Here is an 11625-nt window from a genome sequence, read left to right as displayed (position 1 = left end):
GGAAAGACCCTTTTGTCAATCGTGGGATCTTTAACGTGCACACCCAATGTAGTATACACGGGGGGTGGTTCGGACACCGAAGAGAGTCTGCACACAAAGTTGACTCTGTGAAATAAATTTCCGCCGAACCTGGGATCGAACTCGCGCTGACAGCGGCCAACTGAATACAAATCCAGCGCGCTACCAACTGAGCTATATCCCCGCCCCTGAATCACCTGTCAGGAGTGTGTCAATATTAACAAATTCTGGAGCTAATGTACCGATTGTTGCGGTTCTTGCATCATTAAACAGGGGACATGATAGCAAATAGTGATGAACAGTTTCAGCAAAATAACCAAAAATACAACTGTCCCCTTATGCCAATAGCGTATAACTTTTTCATCAAACCCTTATGCCAAACTCTGTCGAAAGCTTTTGACACGTCAAAGAAAATCGCCTGTGATGTTATCTTATCATCAAAAGCTTTGCATATATCATTATACAAACAAATGAGTTGGTATACAGTTGAATCACATGGAATAAAACCGGACTGAACTGGTGTTAACAGGTTATACTCCTTCAAATAAGCAAACACGTGACATTGTACACACCTTTCCATAACTTTCCATAACTTTACCTACACAGCTAAGAAGTGATATTGGTCGGTAATTTGAACATAATTCCTTTTCACCTTTTTTATATATCGGAATTACATTAGCTATCTTCCATATTGCAGGAACTGTGGCTTCTTCGAGAGATCTGTTGAATAATGCAGTGAGTGGCATCGCAATAATATCTGCACATGCAGCCAGAACTCTATTTGAAACAGAATCAGGACCAGAGGCTTTGCGTACATCAAGATTCCTTCATACCAGTCATACCGGCTGCATTAACTGATTGATCTATCAGGTCCCAATAACCAACATTTGCAGAAGGCGGTCTATAAAAAGTTCCAACTAATAAGCTTTCCTGTTGTATCTTAGTTTCAATCCTAATGGCCTCTAGATCGGGAATGGAGAGATCACTTCTCGTTTTACAATACAAATTATCTTTTACATATACTGCAACGCCTCCATGGGGGTTATTTGGTCTATCTTGCCTTATCGGTAAATTAAACCCTGACAAATACAAATCATCATTATTTACTATATTAGACAGCCATGTTTCCGATAATGTCACAATATCAAAATCTTGAACCTGAACTTCTAAAATGTCTAATTTATTTCTAAGGCTTCGTACGTTTAAGTGAATGATAGATAATTTCTTAAACTTTTCCTTGACCGGCCCGGGGTTCACATGAACATCGCCTGCTAAGATCAACATAATTTCTATTATACACATTATTCCAAAACACATGAAAAATGAACAATCTCCAGAACGTTCTGATATACAGACGCGTTTACCTTTAAGCTCTGCATTCACTTCTTTTAACAATACTCCACACCTTCGCATATTTGAAGAATAATCGTTTTTACATTTCATACACACATAAAGGAATAAGGCCAACTTTAAGTATTTATATCCACAAACAAACAACACAAAAAACGGAACAACTAAATCAGCAGCGAGGAAAAATAATTTTCTATTTGACAGTTGAACCGCCTTGGGCTGGAACATACCCACGCTGGCTCTATACTGTGTTACACTACTACCACTCATTCAGGTTACAGATCTCTGTAAAACTTCAAAAAGAAAAGAGACCAGCGCCGGCAGTTCCATGTTCGCATATATTACAGTTGGGGGGTCCCAGAACATTGTCACAAAAAATGAAGGAAAATGTTGATTCATTAAAAGTAATGTAACAAATAGAAGAAACTGACGAGGGAATAAAGAAAAAGCCAAAATATTATGGCTTGAATTCAAGGAAAACACTTGAAAATGTGTAGTGCTGTGCATATGTGAATAGACAACATGTTTTTCAAAAAATCATGACGTGACTCTTTATCTGATTAGAATATGTTGTGCTGGAGAACAAGGGAAAAAAAACAAAGAAAAACACACTACAAAACGCACTGAGACAGATATGGCAATCCGTTTGTAAAGAAATTACGTGTTTTCCTGTTGATCTAAATAATGAATTATTTAACTAAATAATTCATTATATAGCTAAATAATTCATTATTTAACTAAATAATTCATTATTTACACAAAAGTAAAAAGTGTGATTGTTGTAATTAAAGAAATCTTTTATTTACTAAACAATTCATTATTTAATAAAAAAATCCATTATTTACTATATAATGCATTATATACTATAGAATGCATTGTATACTATAGAATGCATTGTATACTATAGAATGCATTCTATAGTATACAATGCATTCTATATTATAGAATGCATTCTATATTATAGAATGCATTCTATATATATTATAGAATGCATTCTATAGTATACAATGCATTCTATAGTATACAATACAGTAACACAGAGAGAGAGAGAGAGAGAGAGAGAGAGAGAGAGAGAGAGAGAGAGAGAGAGAGAGACAATGACAATGACAATGACAATGACAATGACAAATCTTTATTTTTCGAGGGTGACAAGAATAAGCATAGATATGCTTTTTTGCATCTGGCCCTCGCCCTAAAGAGGGACTAAACTATTTTACTATAACTATGACTAGAAAAAGGTTACAATAAAAACATTAATGGTAGAACATATAAGTTTATGTACATGAAGCGCATTATGTAGAAGCATTGTAGATCATAAGGTAGTGTTCAAAATTGGGTGTAAAGCAATGAAGATAAACGGAAAGTAACCCAACAATACATTAGCTCAGCAAAACAATGTATTACAGAGCCAAATCTTCGTGATTTTGTCACAATAAACCATAATTCCGATAATGAACAACTGTATACAAAGAAAACATACCAACCAATCAAGTTTATTTGTTCATAGAGTTCATTAAATGGAAAGAATATTTGGTTCTAAAAGAATCCGTGTTGGTGGATTGCCGCAGGGCGTCCGGAAGAGCGTTCCAGAGGCTGCTTCCTGAATAAACAAGACTTGATTTAAATAGGTCTATCCTAGGAAGAGGAGTGTTTAGTTTTATAAAGTGGTGCGAATTCTTCAAGGAGAACTTTGAGCAAATGGTTTCGGGTGCATTTTCTGTCATAATTTTATGCATCATTATTCCTTTGTTGTAATTCATTCTTGACTTTAGAGGTAGGACCCCTATGTTGATGTAGTCTGAGTCGGTGAGAGTAGTCTGTTTGAGTAATACTACTTTTAGCGCTCTTTTGTGTAATCTGCTGAGTAGCTTTAGGGAATTATCACTTGCAGAGTCCCATAGAGTGGATGCGTAATCAATAAGAGACTGAATATGAGCAGTGAAAAATAACTTCCTGGCTTGACAATTAAGGAAGTGTTTAATTCTAGATAAGAGGTACACTTTCTTTGACACTAATTTACTAAGTTGTTCAATGTGAGTTGACCAAGACAGGTTGTTATCGATGTGGACACCTAGAACTTTGTGATGGTCGACTTTTTCCACTATATTGCCGCCAATCATTAAATCGGGACCAGTTGAGGTAAAATTCTGTCGTTTTTGTCTAGTTGTAATTATCATATATTTGGTTTTCTTTGGGTTAAGAGACATGTGATTTAGGTCAGTCCATTCTGTCAGCTGGTTTAGACTTCCTTGGAGGGATTCTGATAAGCGAGTTAAATTTTTGTTACTGGAGTGAATTGTGGTATCATCTGCAAAAAGTTCACATAAATGTTGAATATAAAGGGGGAGGTCATTAACATATATTGAGAAGAGCAGAGGTCCTAATACCGATCCTTGTGGTACACCGTAATCTACAGCTTGCATGCTCGATGCTCTAGTGTTTGTAAGAACTGTCTGTTGTCTGTCAGAGAGGAATGAACTAACAAGATTGATAGTATCATATCCGACGCCATACAAACCGAATTTTCTAAGCAATAATGTGTGATCAATTACATCAAAGGCTTTTGCAAAGTCTACGAAAATGGCACCACAGAATTCATTATCGTTTATTTTGTCCAACCACTGATCAACAAGAGAGATTAAGGCAGTGTGGCAGGAATGCTTAGCTCTAAATCCTGATTGTTTAGGATGGAATAAGTTGTTTTGGTTGAAATGTGTTAGGATGTGTTTGTTGATATGCTTTTCCAGTGGTTTTGATAACACAGACAAAATGGAAATTGGCCTATAATTTGAGGGGTCTCTTTTGTCACCTGATTTAAACAGAGGAATGACTTTAGCCTGTTTCAGGGCGACTGGAAAATATTTTTTGTCTAAACAGAGATTGTAAATGTAGGTAAGTGTTTCAGAAATTACGGGGGCTGACAATTTAAGAATCCTACCATCAAGCCCATCGAGCCCCCGGGTGCCTGTTTGCTTGAGGTGTGTAAGTGCGTGAAAAACTTCAGGTACTGTAAGAAGGGGAATTTTTGCTTGACATGAAATTTGTTTTGATTTGCAAAATTCTTCTAAAACTTTCAAATTATTTAATTTGGACTTGTCATTTTTAATCACATTTTCAGCAATTTTGGAAAAATGTGTGTTTAAATCATCGGGAGATATGTCCTTGATACAACTCGGATGACTGGCAGCCTTTTTATTCGTAAGTTCATTTATTGCCTTCCATATATTCTTTGAGTTTTGCTTTGAACTTGATGCTAGGTCACGAAAATATTTTATCTTTTTTGTTCGTTTAAGTGAATTTACCTTATTTCTCTGTTCTCTGTATTCCTCTTCCTTGCCAACCGACTTTAAAAAATCGCGATGGTCAATGGCATGTTGTAAATCATTATCAAACCATTTAGGTTTTACAATGTGCCTAACTCTCTTTATTCTCCACGGAGCATGTTTATCGTATATGTCATTGAAGGCACTAAGCCAATGTGTTAGGGCTTCGTCCGGATCCGTAAAATTGTAAGTATCAGATAGTGGGGAATTCCAAAGTTCATGTAGAAAGGTGTCTTCGTTAAATTTAGAGAGAGAGAGAGAGAGAGAGAGAGAGAGAGAGAGAGAGAGAGAGAGAGAGAGAGAGAGAGAGAGAGAGGGAGAGAGAGAGGGAGAGAGAAACAGAGAGAGTCAGAGACACAGAGAGACAGAGAAAGACACACACAGAGAGACAGAGAGAGACAGAAACAGAGAGAGAGAAACGGAGAGAGAGAGAGAGAGGGAGAGAGAGAGAGAGGGAGAGAGAGAGAAACAGAGAGAGACAGAGACACAGAGAGACAGAGAGAGAGAGAGAGAGAGACACACAGAGAGACAGAGAGAGACAGAAACAGAGAGAGAGAAACGGAGAGAGAGAGAGGGAGAGAGACAGACAGACAGACAGAGACAGACGGAGAGAGACAGAGACAGAGAGAGACAGAGAGAGACAGAGAGAGACAGAGACACTGACACAGTTTAATTGAATAGAGAGAAAGAGAGAGAGAGAGAGAGAGGGAGAGAGAGAGGGAGAGAGAGAGAGAGAGAGAGAGAGAGAGAGAGAGAGAGAGAGAAACATAGAGAGACAGAGACACAGAGAGTAGTTTCGTAACGTTATAGAATGCATTCTATATTATAGAATGCATTCTATATTATAGAATGCATTCTATATTATAGAATGCATTCTATAGTATAGAATGCATTCTATATTATAGAATGCATTCTATAGTATAGAATGCATTCTATATTATAGAATGCATTCTATATTATAGAATGCATTCTATATTATAGAATGCATTCTGTATTATAGAATGCATTCTATAGTATACAATGCATTCTATATTATAGAATGCATTCTATATTATAGAATGCATTCTATTGTATACAATGCATTCTATAGTATACAATGCATTCTATAGTATATAATGCATTATATAGTAAATAATGGATTTTTTTTTATTAAATAATGATTTGTTTAGTAAATAAAAGATTTCTTTAATTACAACAATCACACTTTTTACTTTTGTGTAAATAATAAATTATTTAGTTAAATAATGAATTATTTAGCTATATAATGAATTATTTAGTTAAATAATTTATTATTTAGATCAACAGGAAAAAACGTAATTTCTTTACAAACGGATTGCCATAGGCCCAGGCTAGTTTGCTAGTACAACAGATAAGACTGCCTATTGTTGGTAACTTTACAATGAGTCAGCATAAACAAGCAGAACGAGAATCAGCATATAAACGGCGATTGCTGAATCTCAATACAAACCGCACAAAACACAAGCATAAACATGCAGTCCACACGCACGCATCGTCCTCACTCACAGTTCACCGAGCTTGTTTTGGCAGAGTACATGTTTTGATGCAGCCCGGTACAGCTGTACCCTTGTCCACTGACACAGCTGCAGACCAGCACACACCACTTTAGCTTGACAACGCATGCTTCGTAGCCAGAGTTCATATGCACGCAGTCCTATATTATATCAAGGCCACTTCACGTGCAATCCTAACCTCAAGGATGTGTACTGGCAATAACAGTTCGCATGTACCCGTAGCAAATATTGACACAGGGGTTAGAGGCAGTTGACATGTTTATAACAATGCATGTTTGCAAATTTTACGCGACGGAGATTTCCAGTTCTCGTTTGGTCGTTATCTTTGAAATTCTGTCATCCTTCTTCAAAAAAATGATACCGTCTCTCGTCCAGGTGTCACTTATTTTGCCCTCTCTTTTGCTTTGCCGGGCCGCCGCAGCGACTTCAGCCCTCACTTTGGTGAGATCTTCATTCAGGTACACTCTCGGGGTTGATCCCTGCCTGCGGTTGGGGGGAAGGGCCCAGGGAAGGTTGGGGAAGGTTTTGGATAAATCGACTTCAGCTAGCTTTTTCTTCGCTCCCATGAGCGCGTGCTTCTGTCTGTAAGAGGACAGTTTGACCAAGATCGGCCGACAGGCCTGCCAGACCCCACCTCCCTCCTGCCTACACGGTGCGACCTCTCGATGGTCACGTCATCCAGGGGAACACCGATCTCGTGGCCGATTTTCTTTGCGATCGAGTCTGTGTCCTCCCTTGGTAATTCGGGAATGTTGCTGATTCTGATCGAAGTTCTACGACCATATTGTTCCAACTCGTCGACCTTGTCTTGGAGACGTAAGATGTCCCTGTCCTTCTGTTCAAGAGCTTTTTTCAGGCTAGTAATCTCATTACGTAGCTGGTGAGAGACTTGGGCTGCAATAGCTTTTGACAACAGTTCCAATACTTCGGGATCACTGAGCGCTAACTTGACCTGTTCTTTCACAGACCTACCTGCGTCACTGTCGATTACTGTGCTGCTAAGGAAATCACTGGCTTCAGACAAGCTATTGTCACCAAAGCAAGAGCGTTTGGAGTCATCCTGCAAGGGAGAGCTTGCTTCTCGCTTTTCAGCCATGGCGACAGAAGAGCTCCGAATAAAACAAAACTCAAGGGTGCTTGTGCAGAGCAAGACAAGGCAGATGTACTTAATATTTCGTGTGCCTGTTGTAACCCACTGTTAAGCTAAGTCACGGTTTGCTGAAGCTGGCGATACAGCACACTGAGGTCGCATGGGGTCAAGAGAGAAAAACACGAGAAAACACGAGCGCATGCTGGAACAGGTAACACCAGGTAAAGTCCTATCACTGTAGCAGTCTCAAAAAAGCAATGTCACCCATTCAGAAAAAGGAAAATCAGCTACTTACTAATCACACACGATGTCTCATCAGACCATATTGATGTTGGACACAAAGCAGACCATTACCAACCGAATGACTGAAGAAAACACCTCACATAATGCACAGCCAGACACTATAGGTCAGATATACCGGAGCCACACACACACCGAGCTCGAGCGGTCCGCCATCTCTGCATGTGTATATTTGTGAGTGCACATGTGCGAGTGCTTGCTTGCTTGGTTCCACACAGAAATTAGATCTAGTCCTTCCTCAGATTGTAGCTATCTAACACATTCAGGCTTGTACATTCTTAGGATTGAAAATCGATGACATCGACGTCTACGAGATCAACGAAGCGTTTGCCAGCCAGGCGCGATACTGTGTGGAGAAACTGGGCATTCCCTTTGAGCGTGTCAACCCCAAGGGCGGGGCCATCGCTCTGGGCCACCCCCTGGGCTGCACGGGGGCGCGCATGATTGCAACGCTGCTGCACGAACTGAAGCGACGGGGAAAGAGGTGAGGAATGGAGCCACACGTTTCTTTCTGTTTTATGTCAGTGTCAATGCTACTTTGTTGTCCTCAATAGATGAATTCTGAAAATATATGTCGGGTTTGTGTGGGGTGTTACAGAGTGAATGCCCTTTACTTGGACAAACATTGGAGAGGCCAATCATCAATGCGAGGGGTGTGTCAAAAACATGTGGACAGGAGCACATGTGAAGTTAGTTGTCAGAGGAAAAGCAAGGGTATTCAGAAAAGTATATGTATACTGTCAGTAATATGCATTAGCTTCATAAATTTTGTAATATTGTCTCATTTTTTGTTTTAACCACTTGCCTGCCTTAGGACGGGTATACCCGTCCTGCGCTTGTGCAGCCGCAGCGCCTTAGGACGGGTTTACCCGTCTTGACGGTTCCGGGATTTTCCAGAAGTGCGATGTCACTGCTGACACAAAAATAGCAGCCAATGGCTTGGTAGGATACCTCATTCTCATGAATAAACATAAATGGTGACGCGGTTTTGCGTCTGAAGGCTATTTTCGGCCTTGGCGACAGGATAGGGGAGAGAAATCTCGACTCGTCAAAATGGCTAACGGTGACAGTCAACCGGGCCACGGTAGGGAAAAACAAAGCCGGACTGACGCTACAGGCGGTGCAAATGACTATGGATACTGACAGGGGAAGGGGGAGATCTTCTTTCGGACGATTCGTTGCAAACAGGTAGATGATAGTGATTATAATCCTTTCTTGGAGCGAGCAAAACAGCCACCTGTGTTTGATCCACAGGCACCGGAAGATGCGCCGGACTGATTTTTCAAAAGTTCATATTTAAACATCATTATAAGCCAAACTAATTATTATTTCCATGATTAGACACTAAAAACAGATTCTTGGTTCAATTTCCCTTAAAAATAACATAGGTTTTACTTACCTACCTACTGCCAGTTTGGAACTAGAATTTTTTGTGAATTATTACACCCCGAACTCCAATATTCCCTGGCAGTCAGGAATGCACATACGCAAGTTTTGATTGGCAGCGTAAGGGTTAAAGAGTAGTTGACATGACAAGGACATGACGACATGAAAAAATAGATATTGTAATCATATTTCTGATATTATTTGTCTTTTTGAAGGAGCATGGGTATTGTGTCGATGTGCATGGGTACTGGCATGGGAGCTGCCGCTGTGTTCGAGTACGAAGGTGCAAACTGATCTTCTCTGCACTGCATTCCTGCTGCCACAACGACACTAAAGAACAGTCATTATGTGTGAACATACCCAGGGCAGCTGTTCGTCTAATCAGATTGATGCTGTGAGGAACAACGTGCGTATCTGTGAGAAATGAGAACACTGAAGCTTCCTCACTACTGTGTGCAAAGCAAGTGATATGCACTACTCAACAAATGTTGCACGTTGTGAGTTGAGTATCAATGAATATGCTTTAATCAGTTGTTGATCTTTGTGAGATTCTTGCCTGTATGGTGTGATTGATTGCAATGACTGAATCAAGGGTTACACATTAGCAAGTGAATCAAGCTCAAGGAATATATGCATTTATTAATCAGAGTGAAAGGAGTGTTATTGATATTTTTGTGTGATTTCGGCCTGTTAATGAATCAGATTTGCAATGAGTAAATGAACTTGTTACACATTGCAGTGTGACTTTTATGTTCATATGAACTCTTAGTGTATGATGACAAAAGAGTTTCTCTTGTCTCATGTTTCAGATGTTGCCAATGAGATGAGTTTTTCTTAGAGTTGGTTTAATTATCATTTTTGAGTCACTTGAGAAAAAGTGACTCTATGTAATCGGTCAGTGTTAGTCTGTCCGGCCGTCCGGCCGGCCGTCCGTAGACACCACCTTAACGTTGGACTTTTCTCGGAAACTATCAAAGCGATCCGGCTCATATTTTGTTTAGTCGTGACCTCCAATGACCTCTACACTTTAACGATGGTTTCGTTGACCTTTGACCTTTTTCAAGGTCACAGGTCAGCGTCAAAGGAAAAATTAGACATTTTATATCTTTGACAAAGTTCATCGGATGTGATTGAAACTTTGTAGGATTATTCTTTACATCAAAGTATTTACATCTGTAGCCTTTTACGAACGTTATCAGAAAAACAAGGGAGATAACTAGCCTTTTCTGTTCGGCAACACACAACTTAACGTTGGGCTTTTCTCGGAAACTATAAAAGTGACCGGGCTCAAATTTTATGTGAACGTGACTCCCAGTGACCTCTACACTTTGACGTCTGCTTTGGTGACCTTTGACCTTTTCAAGGTCACAGGTATGTCTTGAAGGAAAAAAATTGAAATATCATATCTCTGAAACTATTCATCGGATTTGATTCAAACTTTATAGGATTATTCTTTACATCAAATTATTTACATCTGTATTGTGTTGTGAATAGCAATTTCTTCCTGTCCATCATATAATATTCAGAACTGCGAAAGTGACTCGATCGAGCGTTTGCTCTTCTTGTATGTGATTGTGATGATCTTGAATTTGTGTACAATGTATGAAAGAGCTTTGATGAAAATTTGCTTTGAGTTTGTGTACGACTGTATGATTACAGTGGAAGACACTTTCAGGAAATCTTGCTTTTCTTTAACTGTTATCACTTTTTCAGTTTATACATATATCTGTGATCATTTTCTTTAAGTTCTTCTATGTGTATATGTTCATCAAATATGAGATGTTCAAAATATAATTTATGATGTATGTCAAAATGATTAATTCTATGTATGCTTTTTCACCATGTTGTGCCTGCCTTTTGCAATAAAAAAAATCACATTCCAAAGTCTCACGGAGTCACAAAATAGAACAGGTTGTAAACGGATAGAAATTTATTTGTCAATATCATTCAACACATTCAAGAAAACATGCACACATTCAGAAAAAACATCTGAAACCTAATTGTACACCTAATTTGAATTTGTGCACAAAAATATACAACCATAAACAAAGGCGAGCAACTCACCTTCGTTATAAGTAATAGAAATCAGAAATTACCCGACACTCTAGCTCCATATAATTATAAGTGTGAAATATCTAAGCTCCTGCTTCAAAAATGTTGAAGAAATTGATAATTTTTCTATATTTTGCTTTTAACCATTTCTCCGCTGTGACCTTGAAATTTGACAAAGGTCAACACAATTTGCGTCATGTCTAGAGGTCAATAAACACCGAATAAGTTTCAAAGCTATTGATTTAATAACATCTGAGAAATTCTCATTATTTAAGTTTTCTGTGTAGGGATAACAAGCCTGGTGAACTGATAACTGGCAAACTGCTCATTACTAAAGACTCTCCTGATTACTCACATGAGTCAACAAAAACAAGTGTCCTCTCTTCTTTGCTGTCCTCTCTCTCTCTTATAGTACATGTAATTGACGAACATGACCCATCTCGTTGGTGACATATTTATGAATAATTTATATCAACAGAGCTGTGAAGCAGAATATATTGCTTGCAGCACTTGCTTATAAGAGCAGTTGTCGCACAACTCATTTTTGACTCACATGCGAAGCAAAAGTGAGTCT

General features: G+C 38.9%; 1 protein-coding gene across 1 annotated transcript in view; it reads left to right on the top strand.

Moving 5' to 3' along the window:
• The window catches only part of LOC138981440 (3-ketoacyl-CoA thiolase A, peroxisomal-like), a 29208-nt gene extending 18325 nt beyond the window's left edge, over positions 1-10883 (top strand). Inside the window, exons 11-12 of the mRNA XM_070354356.1 lie at positions 7896-8097; positions 9215-10883. Of these exons, the coding sequence (XP_070210457.1) occupies positions 7896-8097; positions 9215-9293 (281 nt within the window). The 3' untranslated portion in view covers positions 9294-10883. The remainder of the gene's footprint in view (positions 1-7895; positions 8098-9214) is intronic.
• Positions 10884-11625: the final 742 nt, after the last annotated feature.

Source organism: Littorina saxatilis, linkage group LG12, assembly GCF_037325665.1.
Source record: "Littorina saxatilis isolate snail1 linkage group LG12, US_GU_Lsax_2.0, whole genome shotgun sequence".
NCBI lineage: Eukaryota > Metazoa > Mollusca > Gastropoda > Littorinimorpha > Littorinidae > Littorina > Littorina saxatilis.
The sequence above is the reverse complement of the archived record's forward strand: the minus strand, read 5'-3'. Positions and strand labels throughout refer to the sequence as shown.